General features: G+C 51.4%; 1 protein-coding gene across 14 annotated transcripts in view; it reads right to left on the bottom strand.

Moving 5' to 3' along the window:
* Positions 1-17,933, bottom strand: part of OTOF (otoferlin) — a 115,989-nt gene that overhangs the window by 49,187 nt on the left and 48,869 nt on the right. For 9 of the 14 annotated variants that reach the window (XM_055712993.1, XM_055712995.1, XM_055712994.1 and 6 more), the window contains exons 6-11: positions 15,476-15,562; positions 9,038-9,070; positions 6,580-6,615; positions 5,590-5,610; positions 4,665-4,712; positions 2,396-2,425 (exon numbers count right to left, since the gene is read on the bottom strand). The exons of 4 other annotated variants lie outside the window; for them this stretch is intronic. In XM_055712993.1, coding sequence (XP_055568968.1) covers positions 2,396-2,425; positions 4,665-4,712; positions 5,590-5,610; positions 6,580-6,615; positions 9,038-9,070; positions 15,476-15,562 — 255 coding nt within the window. Of the gene's footprint in view, positions 1-329; positions 591-2,395; positions 2,426-4,664; positions 4,713-5,589; positions 5,611-6,579; positions 6,616-9,037; positions 9,071-15,475; positions 15,563-17,933 lie in introns of those variants that run through there. One more of the 14 variants, XM_055713006.1, reaches the window with a different exon arrangement.

Here is a 17,933-nt window from a genome sequence, read left to right as displayed (position 1 = left end):
TTATCACAGTGGACTGGAGCCCTAGGGAGGCAAATATCTAGGAAATAACAGAGTTTGGAAGTCACTAAGAAAAAAAAAGAAAAGAAGAAAAAGGGGGGGGGGGGAAGGAAAAAAAGGGAAAAAATTGATTTTGGTAGCATGCTTGGCACATGCCGAGGAGAAAGGAAGGAGGATGAGGAAGGAGCTGTTGCAAATGCTTTGGAGGCAGATGCCCAGAGGCTCACCCTTGTCCCCCAGCCCCTTCCCAAACCCCATCTGTCACCTTTTCCAAGTCAGGTGAGCACCGACACATCCCACACATACCCCCTGCCCATCCCTGGAGGCACTACCTTCACCTGCTGGCTGTCCAGGACTTGGCTTCCCCCAGGAGGAGATGCTGGAAGAGCTCAGTCGAGACAGGAGAGCTGCCAGCAGCACGTCTAGGGTGGAGCAGCCATCCCGGTGCCGAGCTGTGTCCCACATGCAGGTCGGGACCAGGCAGGGACGGGGACCCCAGCCAAGTTTCTCTGGGCACAGCAGGGTCTTTGCAGCATTAAACAAAGGTCGTACCAACCCCTTCACTTCTCCTGCCAGGCATGCTATAGCGCGGATGGGAAGCCAGTGCTGGTGGAGAGCTGACACCATCCCCACATGAATATTCCATGAGGACCCGTGAACCTGAGATGTCGACACAGGCTGCACGGCAGCACCGAGAGCCCCCCCTTTGCCAAAGCCTGGGTTTAGCCTGGTTTCCTAAAGAACTGAGATGCCGGAGAAGATGCTGCTGCCCGCCTGCCTACTCCCTTCCAAAACAGTGCAAGCTCCTGGCCCTTTGCAACCCAATTTGGCAGCAGGGTCAAGACTGGGTTCCTGCAAGTCCAGGGGTGTGGACCAAACACCCTGACTCTGTCCCCAAGTAGGGACAAGCCCCTGAGCAAAGCTTAAACCTGTATTGGACACCAGAGCCTCCACCCAGCCTCCCACAGCACCGTCCCCTTGGATTTTCTAGTGGTAAAATGGGATTGAGCAGATGAATTATATTCAGTTGATGGCAAAGCATACATCCTCCATTTCACTGCTCCCAAAAGCACTTGGCTTTGTCCTTTAGGATTCCACCCGTGTGGCTTTCCAGGAGGGGAGCACGGAAGGACAGACAGGTTTTGAGACATGGGCAGGGAAGTGGAAGCAGTCTCTCTCCTGGCCAGCTTCTAGTTAAAGACACGGTTGCAGGTTACTGGTTAATTATTCATGGCTAAAAAAAGGACATTTTAATCATTGCTTTTTACTGGGGAGCTGGAAGCAGGGAGCGGGATTTTCATGGCTCATTTCTTTGCAAAAATTATGCCCGTCAGGCAGGTGCTGCCTCCATCACCTCTGTGCTAACAAGACTTCCAGTTCTGCCACCAGTACCAGGGACAGACCCCACTGCCAGCCCCACCTACACACACCACCCTTGAACCCAGGGAAGACCCCAGCCCTCAAACCCAGTTTTCCTCTTCCCCCCTCCCTGCACAGCCGAACTGGGGAAGGGAGCCAGAAAGAACCAGGCTGCTTGGTTCAGGGAGATCTCCTCCTATCTTTTCCTGAGTCTGACCTCTCCTTGCTCACTGCTTGAAGACATTTTTCCCCTTTCCCCACCTCACCTCTGCCTCCTCACTTTACACCATTAATTAGGAGGGTCCATCAGTAAGATACTGCCATAAACTGGTCCTTAAACTGCAGTGTGATAAACATGAGACAGAAGAGACCTCACAGATGGGAAGTGCTCTGCAGTGGTTGCAGGGATTAGTGCCTGGACAGCAGGAGATTATCTGGAGCTGCAAGAGACTCAAGCTTAAATTTCAGCAGATCTGCTAAGCTGGAGGATGCTGCTGTTAGGAGGGAGCTCAGACACAGCCTGGTCTGGTATCAGTGCAAGCAGCTGGGGATACAAGGCAGGCAGAAGCTGAAGAAACTTGTCTACATGGATGATATGGCAGCCTGACCTGTGGGCAGAGGAGCTGTAAAGCTGGTGCCAAGTTCCCTCTGCCCAACCCTGGGCTGATTACCCACACCCAGACCCTGTCCTGCCCTGAGTCCTGGCTGGACTGTCAGTGCCCAAGCTGGGAAACTCTCCCCTCAGCCAGGACCCATCCAAACCTGGTGGGAGACAGGCTTCCCTCCAGACCTCACAGTTGCCTTCCAGTGCTGCCAAGGACAGGCTTGGCCCTGTCTTTTACATTTAGCTTTTGTTATAGATAAATATACCCTGCAGGCTCTGAAGCCTCAGGCCATACATCCAAGAGACCCGAGATCCTCCAGGGCTGACAGGCTCAGCTTTAGAGAAAGGGAGAGCACACCACAGGCCAGATCAGCCACAACATGAGCTAGGAAAGCTGGAAACAAGGAGGAGGAGGAGCAGGGAGAGGAAACCTACTTGTGTTCCTTTGTCTTCTCTTTGCCTTTGCTGGAGCCAGTGGCCACGCACCAAGGGAACAAAACGCAAACAAGCTTCAGTGCACTTCAAGTGCTTCAATCAGACCATAAAACCAGAAGAGGCTGCTCATCCCTTTGCAGTTTCCCTGCTCCTCATGAGTGTCCCATCCCCAGGCGGCAGTTACAGACAACCTTCCTCAGCAAGGCTGACCCCAAACACCCCTGTCCTGCCCACATCTGTAATTTTAGGTGGACAACACCACTGCATGACCCTCTGCTAGGCTAGAGGAGCTTAGGAGAACCACAGCTCCCTGCACAAGGAACTGAAGGTGGTGAGTATTCACTGGGTGCATGTATGGGGCCAGTAAAGCAGCTACAGCTGTGCATGCACATATGTGAGTAGGTATGTGCACAGACTGGGGTGCTGCCAGGGCAGGAGATAAGGCTTCTGCTACTTTTTGATAGAGGGGAGTGGTCTTCATTATCCTCCCACAGAGGTGTATTCACATCCTCCCTCCAGAGAGGACTCAGCTGAAGGAGATGGGCTGGATCTGGGGGTCCTCATCCCTGCTCAGACTGACAGTGCATCCTCCTGCCATGACACCATGCAGGAAAGCCTGACTCCTCACCTCCCTGTTTCACTTTGCAGATCCCCGCTCTGCTTTGTGGATTTTCAAACCTGTTTTCCTTCCCTCATGGCTCCTACATTTCTCTGCCTGGGTCTTGCCTCCCTGTTTTCCTCCCCAGTCACTCTTTCTTCCCTGGCTAATCTCCCCTATTGCACATCAGCAAAGTGGGGAGGAGAAAGCAATTAACTAGTTCTAGAAAGTAATTAGGAGGGCTGTTTTTTAATTACAGCTTGTTACTCCACCCTATGGCCACATCTGTGCTGGGAACATAGGGCAGGAGAGTAGCTTCAGGGCATGAAGCTCCAGCTCTCTGTGTACTCAGCTGCTGGAAAACGACCCAGATGAAAAATATTTTTTGTTTGATGTGTTGCTGAATAGGTTTTAGAGAGGTTAAGTCTAAAAGACCAGTTCCAGCACAGTATCCATCACTGGGTGGGCGTCTGGGAAAAGCAGGGTCCTCCTGTTCAGCCCAGCATGGGCAAGGATTAGCTCAGAGTCTGGGTTGGAAAACAGCCAAGGAAACCCATCCAGAAGCTGCTTCTGAAACAAGCGGTCCTGCTTTCTCCCTGCACCAACACTTGCTCTGGGAGCAAACCAGCAGAAATTATTCCCTTGCCAGCTGAGCTTGTCACAGGAGCAGGCAAACACCAATGCCAGCAGCTCAGCTGGTTCATCTGCATTGTAAAAGCTGCCCTAGTGCCCCTGCCCAGTACCAGGAGGAGATTTAAATCACTCCGTGCTTTGTCCTGAAGTTCATGGATGTGGTCTGAGCTCCCTTCAAAGCCATGGCTCACCACCATCTCACCCCGAGCATGGCTGGTTTGACTGGGTCTGAGCACACAAGCCCTTTGCATCACTGTAGGGACCAGTAGCTGCATCTCCCCAAGCAACTCACTGGTGCAAGACTCTTCCCCGCCCCAGCCAGGCTGGGAAACTCTCCCTGCCCACCAGTGCCCATCCCAGCTGCCCCAGGGCTGCAAGAGTGTCTGGTCCTGGATATGTCAGGATGTGGAGCAACATCCTCAGGTGGATGGGACAGGGTAGCGCCTGAGCCTGCATCCTTTCCCTGCTCATGTCACTGGTGGAAATGTGGTCTGGATGAGGGATGCAAGAACCTAGCTGAGGCTGCTCTCTTGCTCTGTCTCCCTCCTCCTGCATCTCTCTGCTCTCCTGGCTTCCGTGTGCAGCATCATACAGTGCTGCTGGTCCTGGGCACTTGGATCACTGGTGCCTGGGTGAATAAGGTGACCACACTATGTGAGAGGTCCAGAGATCTCTCTCCAAGGGTGTGGTGGAGCAGCTAACATCAGATTACTCTTTATCCTTCCACTCCCTTATCCCTTGCCCACCCCTTCCAACCCTCACTGCAAAAGGTGCCTCTGACTGCAGATAGCCACAGCCTGGGCTCTGGTTGCCTGAAAAGGGCACAGATTTCCTATTAGTGGCACTACCAGAGAACTCTTGCTTTATGCCTTCCAGCAACTTGGTCTTAAGCACTCTCACTAGCACAGATGAACTTGTGGTCCTGCCCTGCAGCTGTTGCAGGGGGATGCAGTAACACTGCTGCGAAGGGTTGGAGGCTGGAGGCTGGAGCTGGAAAGTAAACCTGGGCATGAGCAGGGGCAGGGGGAGTCAGGGTACCTGAATGGTAACACGATGTGTCTTTTCTCTTTCCCCTTAGCCTTAGCTCTGCAATCACAAAGCACAATTCATTCAGACATGATTCATCCTCCTGCAGTGACAGAGACCCTTGCCCAGCTTCTCCTCTCAAACCCCCCATCAGCAACATGCACCAAGCAATCAACCAAACCCAATTCACAAGCATGCCAGAGGGAGATCTCGCTGCAACAGGACTTCCTAACCCACTGTCATCCAGGGAACTGGGTACAGAAATAGTGACAGTACTGGTGGTGCTGGAATGAGAAGGGAGGAGTGAGGGACTGCATGAAGAAGAAAGAGTAACTGTCAGAAAAAGAACATGGATGGATAAATCATAGGGCACTGGGCTCGCTGGTGTTGTGCATAGATGTGTGGACAGATAGTACCACAGTAGGATGGATGGAATGGCATTAGCATGAATAGACAGACTGACCTATTCTGGGATGGACGGATGGATGAATGGATGGATGGATGGGTGGATGGATGGATGGGTGGAGAGAATTACAGTGATGGATGGAAAGAAATGCAATGAAATGTATGGATGCATAGGATTGTACTGAGATTAATCCTTGGTGGATGGTGGTAACTGCACTGGGATGAATGGATGGATGGGTGGATAGCTAGGCAGATGGACAAATATTATCAAGGCTCCTTTGGAAGGCCCCTGAGTAGAAGGAAAAGTGTCCTTGCTGGGCAGAGGGGAGAACAGGATAAGTACAAAGGAGCCTTGCTCTTTGGGGGGTGGTTTGAATACAAGAAAGCCCTGCCCGTCTTGAGAAGGAAGCAATTAGGACATTTCTCTGGGTTCAAATGCCATGCAGGGACTGGTACACCAACACGCATGTCACATACATGCACACACCATGCCCAAAGGGCCTAAGCAAAGCATGGGTACCATGCCCAGTACCTGGGATCTTCAGGGTCTTCGCTGTTTGGAAAAGACACAGTCAGGAGAATGAACATGAGGGAGAAAAAAACCCACCCAAACAGACATACCCTCCCACAGCCCCTGGAAGCTGGCTAGGCCAGGGGAAGGGGCTATGGCTGCCACCACACCCGGAAGGATGCTCCTGGGCTGATGCTGAGAAGGTTCTTTCAGGGCACACCGGAGGGAAAGGTCGTGCTCTGGCCTTAGCCAGAGCTATGTGGCAAAGTACTGAGGAGACATTGTGCCACAGCTCTTTGCAGCCACCCAAGTCCTGCTTGCCAGCAGCAGGACAGCAGTCTTCTGAGGTTTATTCTGCACCTTCTCTACCTACCCCCAAATAGTGAGCAGCAGCAGCAGCAGCAGTGAAGAACAGACTTACAGGGATAGGTTGGGGCTGGGATCATTGTCCTGGGCTCACCCACGACAGATAAATTTACTTATACAGCTGTATTCTTACTGATGGTGCCCTTGGAGTCCACTAGCCCTACAGACAGGGTGATCACCATCATATTATATGGGGTACGGCTGTGGAAGGACCTGCCTCTCCTTTGCACTGTGACATGGAGGAGGTTTGCAGGTGCGGCTGGGTCTCACAGAAAACTGCTGGAGCACAGGGTTCGTATGCGACCATACAGCTCTTCCTCCCTTGCAGGCTTCAGCTCCAGCTTCAGGACATTCATGTGTGCTCCTGCACTTGCAGAGAAGAAACTGTAATGCTGATGCATGAAGCATTGGCTTCACCCAGGTCTGGACCACATACTCTGCTTTCCTGGCTTAAGATTTGGGAATTAATTTGAATCAAGAAAGATTTGGAATTTAAACCAGACTGGCCTGTATCCCAGATCCTGGGTATATTTATGCCTGGACAGTCACATACTTGTGGGAGGTGGGGTGACTGGGATGAGCTGGGATAAGAGCAACCCCCCGCCTCCAGAAGCCAAGATCCCACCAGTCATGACATTTTGGTACCTTGCTACTGACTTGTATCCATCGTTAAAGTGAATCCTGAGTAAGGCACCAAAAAGAAAGAGAGAAAAAAAAATTACCAGTGTCAGCAACCCACAAGCAGCAAGGGCAACATTGACTTGCTGAGTGCAGGGACATCCCTTGCAAGGAGGGGTGGTGCTGTGTCAAGCCACAGGGTCCTCCAAGACAGCTAACGGGTGGTAACCTCAGCTGTGTGCATCCAGCCTAGGGTGCTCCACTCACATTGTCCGCAGGAAAAACATGGCTGGTGACAGGATCTGTGCTTCTGGCACAAGGCACAAGAGCCATCATCACCCTGGCACAGCCAGCATCATCCATTGTTCCTGCTGGATCTGGAAGATCTCCTGCACTGGAACAGTTTGGGGTCAGTCTAGATCAGAGGTGCTAACAGCCTCCAGGAGATCTCTCAAGCTGCTGGAGGCTCCTCTGCCTTGGGACTCACAGCAGCACCCAGTCCAGTGCTTTGAACACCTTTTCCTGGCCCTTTTCCTGATCTTCAGGGCCCTCAGGATGCATTTTTTCCAAGATGAGGACCGGTTTTTAGTAGGGCCTCTAGCAATAGCAGAAGGGACGATGGTTTTAAACTAGAAGAGGGGAGATGGAGATGAGAGATGAGGAAGAAATTCTTCCCTGTGAGGGCGGCGAGGCGCTGGCCCAGGCTGCCCAGAGCAGCTGTGGGTGCCCCATCCCTGGCAGGGCTCAAGGCCAGGCTGGACGGGGCTGGGGGCAGCCTGGGCTGGGGGGAGGGGTCCCTGCTCGTGGTGGGGGGTGGGGGGGTGGGGGGGCTGGAACTAGATGGCCTTTAAAGGTCCCTTCCAACCTAAACCATTCTATGATTCTATGATTGGAGGGTTTGCAAAAAGGATGGGGGAAACTTGACAGGGACTGATAGCCTTTGGGAGATCATTTCATTATTATTTTTTTTTTGCTCAGGATGCAAAGTACCCCAGACTTGTCTGGTTATGCTGATGGCAGCACTGGTCTGGCGCATGGCATCCCTAAGATGTGTGCCCAAGTGCCACACCTGAGTTAGCAGTTTCAGACCCTCCTTATCTACTTGGACACAGATGTTATGAACTGGCCACACTGGTCTTCCATCACAACCAAGGATGGAGACACACACACACCCCCCCAAAGGCTGAATCAGACCCTATGTGGCAGGATTCCTCTTTCCTTTGACTACAGGGGCAACCTAGGAAGGCTGGGATCATAGCAAGGACCTTGCTGAGCTTCCTAGAGCCATGCAGGATGGTGCTGGAATGCACCTCACTGCACTATCTAATTTCTACCTCTCTATCGCCACAGCAGCTCTGGGAAGCCACCATGAGCAGCAGCAGTGTTTGCAATGTGTTTGCACCATTGACCAGCACGGGCTGACTAGCGAGGTGCCCAGACCTGATAGAAGCAGGGAGTCTTGCCTCTCCCAGACTCCTGTCACAGGTATTTTCATCACCAAGCTCAACTCCAGTGCTTGGCAACGACCCCAGCTTTGGAGCAAGTGACCCATGGGATTAATTAGTAGCAGGCAGAGGGCTGAACCCAGTCAGACATGTCTTGGATCCACTGGGTACACACAAGAAAAGACAACATCAATAATTCACCATGACCAGGTTGCTTTCGGCTGCAGAGCTCTGTCCTGTCCATGAATATTTCAAGTCAACAGCTATCAGGTGATGCTTCCTGGGATCTCAGTTTCAAGGTGGTCAGGAGCCATGGCATGTACAGCCCTATCCCATGCAAATTTTGGCAGCCCAGTGGGGTCCCTAAACCACCTCTGGAAGTGCCCATCTGTCTTTACTGGCCACAGAGGGAATCTAAGGATGTCTATACTGGTAAATAAATGGACCAAGGCTCATTCTCTGACTATGGCATCGTTTGTGTCTGTATAGGTCAAGTCCTTTCCCTCCACAAAACATATCCAGGCTACCTGTTGGAGGTGGTCCATCATATGGTCCATCAGGTGGTCTATCATATCATATCATATCATATCATATCATATCATATCATATCATATCATATCATATCATATCATATCATATCATATCATATCATATCGTATCGTATCGTATCGTATCGTATCGTATCGTATCGTATCATATCACATCATAGTGCCTGTGCCATCATAAACCATCCCAGACATGTACTGAACCAAACCCATGCCATGCCAGGGACCATCTTAATGACCTAACAGATGGGAAGGTGCTACCACCTGTGTCCTGGCTTGCTTTATCAAAGGGATGCTGCGTAGGGTGAGCAGGCTCCTAGCTGTGAGCCCCAGTGAAACACAGAAGTCTGTACTTAACAGATCTGGGCCTGCAAGCCCAGACAAGCCTGGGTTTAAGGAAGCGCTCTCTGGAGAGCAAGACTTTGAACGTGTCTCAGCACTGCAGAGGCAGAATTGCAAGGCCACCACCAGAGCAGGGCTGGTGTGGGTATTTACCTGGTGTGCTGGTCTTCTGTGTCATCTCCAAGGCTAGGGCATTGTACAGAGAGAGAGGGGGAAAACCCACTGTGATATGAAGACAGAGGGCTCTTCCATTGTGTCAGCATTTTAAAATTTGCTTCAGTACACGAAGAACTTCAGAGCATACCAACACAGCAAACCACTCCATGCATGCCTGAAAACCCTCAACCACCTTGCACAGGGCTGATCCTCCCCCTGCCACCCACACCACTCCTGGCTGTGCTGCAGGGTCCATGCGTGACCCAGACTGGTTTTCTGTGACTATTTACCGGCCGAACTCAACATTAGGGTGAAAGCGACCTGGTGCCCTCCACCCTAATCTCCTTCCTCCCCTCCTGCCTTCTGCTCAGGGTGAATTTGCTCAAAGAGAAAGGATGCTTAGGCTGGAAAAAGCTGCCCTGGGTCGATGCTGTACCCTGTGCCAGGCAGCCTGATAGAAGGTAAGGTGCATTACTAGCTGCTTGTCCTGTTTTTGAAATGCAGATCTGGCAACACCAAAACTTTATCTTTTTGTTATTCTTTTGGTGCAATGTTGTCTTGGGTCTGGGATCTGTAACTGATGGAAAAGGAAAGACCCTCCAAAGAAGACAGGACAACTTTGTCCATATGAACAAAAAAAAAATTTAAACAAAATGAGTCCTTTTCTTTGAGTCAAAAGGATGGTTCACATCAAAGTGCCCTTTGATTATTTTCAAAAGCCTGAGTGTGAAACTTCTTTTCCCCTTATTTGATTCAAACTCCAGCACAGGTTTGCTACATCGCAAGCCAGGCTCAGCTTTGCAGTGTCACAGACATTTCTCAGAGCATTGTGCCCTCCCATGCAAAACCCTCCTGGCACCAGGGAAGCTCAGTGAAAACAGTCAATGGTAAAATGCCACTAACACCTTCAGAGGTGCAGCAATCTGTCTAGGGATTGATCTCAGGGTAAATTGGGGTGGGGGCTAAATCCTTCCCCTCCCAAGGATGGGACAGGGTGTACCAGTATTTCCTGCATCTTCTCCTTCCTTCTGCAGGCTTGCATGGATGCATTTAGCCTCATTATCCCTGAAAAACCTGCCTCATTTAAACAGGTTCACTCGGCTGCTGCTATCTCCTAACTTTTCTTCACATACTCACAGGGACCCCAGCCTGCCAGAGGAACCTCTCCCCTCCCAGCCAGGACCCATCCAGACCAACAATGGGGTGGCCCTGCCTGGGCATCCTGGGGCAGATGATCAAGGTCCAGCTCTTGTCTCCTGCCCTGCTATGCAGACAGAGCCCCTGGCCCCAGCCAGGCCAAAGGCAGAACAGGATAGGCTGGAATGGAATGGAAGTGCAGAGTCACAGCACCACAGGGTGGTGGGGCTGGGAAGGGACCCCTGGGACCACCCAGCCCACCCTGCTCAAGCAGGCTCTCCTACAGCAGCTGCGCAGGATCATGTCCAGGTGGGCTCTGGACATCCCCAGAGAAGGAGACTGCACAGCCTCTCTGGGCAGCCTGTCCCCGTGCTCCGGCACCCTCAAGGGAAAGAAGTTTTTCCTGCTCTCCCCACGGAGCTCCCTGTGCTGCAGTTTGTGCCCGTTGCCCCTTGTCCTGTCGCTGGGCACCGCTGACAAGAGCCCGGCCCCGGCCCCCTGACACTGGCCCTTAAGGTACCTGTGTGCATCGCTCAGGTCCCCTCTCAGCCTTCTCCTGCCCAGGCTGAACAGCCCCAGCTCCCGCAGCCTTTCCTCCTAGGAGAGATGCTCCAGCCCCTCATCAGCTTGGTAGCCCTCTGGAATGGAGTCAATGGAAAGGAATAGGATAGGATACGATAGGATACTATACGATAGAATAGAATAGAACCGAATAGAATAACTTCAGTAGGAAGGGACCTACAATCACCATCCAGCCCAAATGCCTGACCACTTCAGGGCTGACCAAGAGTTAAAGCATGTTATTAAGGGCATCATCTGAATTCCTCTTGAGGGGGCTGACAGGCTTGGGGCATCGACCATCTCTCCAGGAAGCCTGTTCCAGTGTTTGACCACCCTCCTGGTAAAGAAATGCTTCCTTCTGTCCAGTCCAAACCTCTCCTGGACTGTCTGCAGGCACTTCTGGGATGGGAATTGTCTCGCTAACCTTGAGCCATTTAAACTTTAGGTGGAGAACAAACCTCTCTTCTAGGATGCCCCACATCCAAGAATCATGGAATCATTTAGGTTGAAAAAAACCTTTAAGATCATGAAGTCCAACTGCTAAAATTCACTGGCAAAGTAAAGGCAGAGTGGATGGGGGATCCTCCACCTTCCTGAAGCCTGGGTCTGGCAGGGAGATGAACCGCTTTTTTTTAACATTGAGGGAGCCTGGGAAGGTAGCTTAGAAAAGATATCGCACATTTGGATGGCAAAACTTAAAAGCTGTTCCAGGGGTGGAAAAAACCCAGAGGTGGGGTTGGACTATGTGGATACCAACAGGTTCACAGTTTTGGCAAGGCTAAATGCTGATAATGATTCTGTCACTGTATGAAAGCACTGTGTGTGCAACCAGAGGATGAGCCCAGGCTCCCAAGAGATCCATCAGCAGGCAAAGGTCAAGCCATGAGGAAGCATGGCTACATTTTAAGAAGATTATTTCCAGTCAGGCAGCAGCCTCCAACAGCCTTCCTGCAGGTCTATCGACTGCAGACTTATTTCTTGGTGTGCTATTTGTCTCTGCCTGGATCATTGGCGGGGAGCCAGGGAGCTGCTCCAGGCCCTTGGGTATTTTTCCTTGTTGTGGAAGAGAAATAGCAAAAAGAGTTTTGCACCTGCAATTCTTTGCCAGGAAACCTGCTGGGACTTGATGGGGAGCAAATGGCCATCCCTTAAGGATTTGCCCTACCGCTGAGGGCGGGCTGGCCCCTGCACTGCACGCACTGGGGCAGGGCTTTCAGGTCTTGCTTTGCTAAGGGAGATAAAGCACTGACTGGCAGAGAGAAGGCAAATCTGGCATCCCTTGCTCATTGCTGCCTAACAGCTCAGTGCTGTGACATCCCAAACAGCCCCACCAGCCTTCCCTAGAGTGCTGGGTACCTCCTTGGGCAGCCTGTGCAGCCCCTGGACATAAGGACCTCCCCACCTCTAAGCCACTGGAGGGAGGTGACCCTGGCTAGTAACCTGGCCAGACCTCCACATCTGCCAGCACACAGATCTGAGCTCCTGGGCCAAAATGCCAAGTCCAGGCAGAAGTTTAGCAAGTTTCAGGCTATGGGTAAACAGCAAAGGTGGTGCAAGGTTTGGAGCTAGCTCCTTTGGTGGTCAGCGTGTGGATCCACTGTGAACTGGACGGGGGAAGTGATCCAGTTTTGAAAAAAATAAATAGCAGCCCAGAGTGGTTATTTATTTACTGCTTGACATTTCATTGTCAGATGGATCCATGCCCTGACCTGGCCATTGGCTTGGCCAGGCAAAAGGAGGTGTTGGCAGAGCAGGGGTGATAGGAGCGATGGGGGATGCTGGCAGCAAAAGGACATCGCCTGACCTCCCTGCACTACAGACTCCAGCCACAGCGATGCTCAGGGGCCATTCCTCAACCCCTTGCCCAGCACGGTCAAAGGATCTGGGCAACCCTTTAACAGAAACAATGAATTCTGACTATACCTACAGTTGTTTCTGCCTTTTACTGTCTCAGAGCACAACCCTCACCCGTGCTTCTATTTGGATAATTTATTTACCCCCGCACAAACTTGTGCCTCCCCGTCTCATTCCCTCACCTGAGAGTTTGTCGAGAAAACAAGACTATTCACCCTGTGCAAACATTTTTGATGAATTGAAGACGTTGTTTTGGAAACAGGGGAGTTACAAAAGCAAATATGGTATTTCCCTCCAAGGTGTCTGTCTACTCCTGACAGCACAGGGACTGAGCCTGGCTCCAAATAACTCTGATATAACCCCCACTGCCAGCACAGGTTTCCAATGTGTGTCTCACCAGCATTGCTGGCACCTCTATTAGGCTGCAAGCAAATGGCTGAGAAGTGCTTGGCAAGCCCAGCTATATTCATATATTCCTTGTTGTTGCTGCTGCTTTTCCCATTTCAAGGTCTGTTTGTTTCTCCTGCCTTCTGCACACCCTCAGGAAAGGGAATCAGCTGAATAACAAAATAATGTCCCTAATGAGCCAGGGGAGGAGGTAAACAGCTTTGCATTGGAGATGACACTGACAGAAAGCCTGTAGAAATCCAGGGAGACCTTTCCACTGCCTTCATTCTGATTCCAAGCCCCCCTCAGGGGGGCACAGACGATGGAAACAGACTGCAAAGATGCACAGAATTAGAGATTTCAAGTCCAACTTCTTCCCCGAGGAGGATCAGCTCGGCCCAAGTCACTCCTCAGATGTGCATCCAGCTTGTACTTAAGCATCTCTAGGGAAGGGATCTGAGCTCTCTCCATCAGACCTGGAATTTCTCTCCTCTTATCCCTACAATACATCCCACTGCTGCCTTGCAGAAACCTGACTTTCAGCTGTCCTGTGCTGAAATGATGAGCAGCTCATCCCAAACCTGACCTAGCCCTCAAAGGCAAGGCAGGAGCTGGACTTGGCTTTGAACTTGGCTTCCCTGGTGTAGCCACGTCCAAAGGTTGCTGTGGCACAGCAGGGCTGCCCATGTCAGTCCCCACACCAAGCGATACCCTCGGGAAGCTCCCAAGTGGCATTTGAGCTTTTGGGGGACTCCCAAGTGTCGTGGTTTAACCGCAACTGGTAGTTAAGTACCAGCAGCCACTCACTCACTGCCCCTCACCCAGGGGGATGGGGAGGAGAGCTGGAAAGGAATGTAAAGCTCAAGGGTGGAGATAGGAACAATTTAATAACTGAAACAATAAAAATGAAAGAGCAGTAATAACAATGATGACAATAACAGTTATAATGAAAAGGGGAAAGGGAAGAATAACAACCAGAGGGAAGGGGAGAAAGGAACATGGGGTGCACAATGCAGCTGCTCACCACTTGCTGACCGATGCCCAGCCAGTCCCCAGGCAATGATCCGCCCGCCCTGGCCAGCCCCCCAGGTACATATACCAGGCATGCTGTCCCATGGTATGGAATACCTCTTTGGCTAGTTCGGGCCAGCTGTCCTGGCCATGTCCCCTCCCAATCCCTTGTGCCCCCCCAGCTTTTTCACTTACAAGGCCTGAGGAACTGAAAAGTCTCATATCAGAGCCAAAACACAGCACTGCACTAGCTCCTAAGATAGTTAACTCCATCCCAGGTGACACCAGGACACCAGGCATCCAGCACCCTTGTCAAAACATTATGGCTGTCTCTCCATCTCCAGGTTCCCAGACATGCCAGATGCATCTACAGCCGGGGGCATACACAGGGACAGACATGCCTTTGGAGTGCCTTGCTCCCTGGGCACGTGCTACTGCCACGTACCTCTACACTACAACATTAAAAGTTCAAGGGCACAATCCCTGCCTTTGAAGCCCAACTGCCTGGCATGCATCGCACCCATGCCAATGCTTCCCATCCAAAGAAAGGGTTTGGGCAGGCAAGCCTTAACCTGCCCTTTGGGACTGGCCCATAGCTGTTGTACCTCCTGATTCTGCTTGAGTATCATTTGGGTGAGTGCTAGGTAGGCAAAACCTTCTCAGAGACTGTCCCAATAATTTAATAAGGTTACGGGTTCTTCAGGTACTTGAACTGACACAATCTAATCAACGAGACTTGACAGAGGTGTTTACCCGTACAGATGTGGCCATGAATTCCAATGACACAGTCAATATCTTCATGCTACTGAAGCTTGAGGCACTCAGCAACAGGCTGCATGGAGAGCTGCTATGAGAAATGAGCTCCCCAGAAGAGCCACGTGCATGAAGAACCACCTTCATGTGTTTTCTGCCATCACTGGACCTACATGAGTTGAGGAACCCACCAAAAATGCTCCTTCCTTTGGCTGAGCTGCTCTCAGAGGCATTGTGTTGGTCCCTGGGTTTTACCTGAATTTCTATTTTTTTGCAGCTCCTCCCCAAACTCTTTCTGGCACACGGTGGGGAACAACTCACAGCACCACACTGCAAGAAAAGCCACTGCAAACAGAAATCAGATCTTCATGCACATCACAAGGAGCTCTTCCCCATGCACTGGACATGGCTGATCTCTGGTTCTGGGCATGGCTCTGCCTGATGCATGGTGGGACCTGGAGAAGGAAGGGAGACCCAAAGGCAAGGCAGTACCCCAGCTGCAGCCTCCCGCAAGGAGGCTCCATCCTGGATCCCAGAACCCCACCTTGATCATCTTTTCCAAGGATGCTTTTCCAGCTGCTCCATTGCTTCTCCCCACCAGCTCTTCTGCAGCCAAGAAATGGGAATCCAGGGGTGATACTTGCAGGACATCCACAGGGCCAAGGCAGGAGCAACACAGCACTGCACACCTCACTGCCAGCAGCACGAGCGGGTGCTGACTGGCTCCCCTACCTTGTGTTGAGGGATCCCTGGCTAAGGGTGTCCCCCTCTCCCAGAAGTTCATCTTCACTGTGGTAATACATCTCATCCTCTTCCATGCTGTGAGGGTGGTGACAGTAAACATCAGCCCTTTCCCTCCTTGGTATTCATAACGGTAATGGTGGTGACATTAATGACCATGGCCCTTGGAGTAGGCAACAAGACACAACCAAACCTGACAGCCCCCCTGCACTCAAAATGACCTGCTGTGGAGCAAAACTCCAAACCAGAGGACATGGGGAAGCTCCTTGGGACAAAAGCAGCAGGTGAAACCAGTTTTTGTGTAATTGTCCACATTCAAACTTGCTTGGGACAGTGGGACTAGCACTCTCTGCCTGCATGTCTGCAAAGGGATGCCTCTCCCACACCTCCTTTAAAACTGTTGGGTCTTTGCTTGCTTATGATGCATGATTGCACAGCCTGCTCCTGTGGAGCAATGGGAAGGGGCTACAACAGTTCTCTTGGCTGTGCGGGGGCTGATGGGGCATCTGCGGCACTTAGCCTCGCTCAGGATAAGCCCTATGTACAAAGAGATTTTTTTCTAAAGCATCCTGGATCTGAAGGAGAAACTGAAGACAAATAGCAAGGGACTTTCACCAAATTGTGACCACCAAGAACCACTCTCCCACATGCTAAGAGGCACTGACCTGGATGGGAAACACAGCACAAGGATCATTTGCAGTGTGATTTGCAGATGCCACAGTACAACTTGCAGATGCCACAGTGATATTTAACCTCCACGTGTCCCTGCTGCCCATTTATAAACTTGCATTTACTTCAGTTCCCCAATTTTTCCCCAACCACAGACAAACCAACCTCAGAAAGTCCTTCTGCTCAGCACTGCCTGCACACACCCAGCACAGCTCTATGTACCCAGCAAGCCTTCAGCTACGATGCAGCTCTATGTACCCAGGCAAGGGTGCTCAGCAAACCATGCGCCTCCTCTTAAAAACTGCCCCCAGGGTGGGATCTGTCAGGCTAAATGTGGCTGGCCTCAACCTCCAGCTCAGCTGGTCATCTTAGATTTACTTTACAGTCCCTGGAGGCCTGATACAGAGCCTTAATTCATCCAACCGCCTGCCGGTATCTACTGTGGGCGATGCATCAGCCACGCAGCATCAATTCCATCTACAATGAGAATAAAGTCACATTCACATCATGCTGCTTGCATCTCCTAAGTCCCAGTGGAGCAGGCAGGGTGCTGATTTCCCAACACAGGGGGCTGACAGACAGACTGAGACCCACCCTGCAAGCTGGGCTGCACCTGGTACGCGGCCCTGCCATCCGCCTTTTAAACCCTTCTGCATCTTCCCCGTTCAGCAACATCACGGTCCGCTGAACTGTGAAACGAAATCTGCACTTTCCATTTGCTTGAAAATTCACAGGTTTCAGCCCAATTCACACAGTTAATTAACTGCCTAGGAGTGATGCGAGCGACCGGAGAGATCTTCCCTCAATCTCCAACCATGGGGAAAAAGAAATTTTCCCCTTCTATGGCCAGAATTAAGTGCTAAACCCAGACAGAAATCAAGTGCTGTGGAAGCACAGAATTGCATAAACCCAGCAGGGGGGTGATGTATGGCTGCAGCAGCACCTGAGATATAAATGCTGTTTAAAAAGGAACCGATTCCTAGGGATATGTTTGGATTCACACCTCCAGGCTGGGCTTCCACATGGATTTGGACACACGAGGGCTGTCTGCCTTTGATCCACCAGCAGCATGCAAGCAGTTGGACTGTAGCCTTCAGACAAGGACTGTGTTAGTGCCAGGAGAGCAGTGGGTGATCTGAGGACCCAGCTCTGCCTGGGCTGCCTGTACTCTCTGCCTGTCCCACTTAAAAAGTCTCTGCCCTCCACATTTATCTCTTTCCATGAGACTTTTAGCAAGCTCAGGACTTGGAGGTCTCCACTCTTCTAACTGAAAGAAGCCAATGGGTTCAAGAGCTACTGGACTGGAGACGGACAGACAAAGTCACTACCCGCGGACAACACAACTACATAAACTATGTAAAGCTGCCTGAAAATCTGGCTTAGCAGCCTGTGAACCCACTGTATTTATACACAAGTGGTTTCACACTTGCAAAACTCCCCTGTTGCCTGATGAGCTGGGTGAAGATTTGAGCAGAGTGTTCAAAGCCCTTGTGATGGAGTGGGCTGAATCTTGGCCAACAGCACTGGAGCCCCACTGTCCAACCGGGCCTTGAACCTCATGGCTGCATATGACCTGGTAAAATGGCTGTTCCTCCCAGCAGGGTCTGAGCCCTGAGCATCCGTAAGCCACAGCTCATGGCAGAACTGGTCCCAGCTTGCACTACATGCCAATGGACAGCCAACTGCAGTGTTCCCAGCCTTGAGCCCTCTCCACCCATCCTAGTCACCAGGCTGGGTTTGCAACTGGTTACAGCAGCTTTGCTCAAGAAATGGAAGGATA

This window comes from Falco cherrug, chromosome 6, assembly GCF_023634085.1.
Source record: "Falco cherrug isolate bFalChe1 chromosome 6, bFalChe1.pri, whole genome shotgun sequence".
Lineage (NCBI taxonomy): Eukaryota > Metazoa > Chordata > Aves > Falconiformes > Falconidae > Falco > Falco cherrug.
This window is presented reverse-complemented; position numbering and strand designations above follow the sequence as displayed.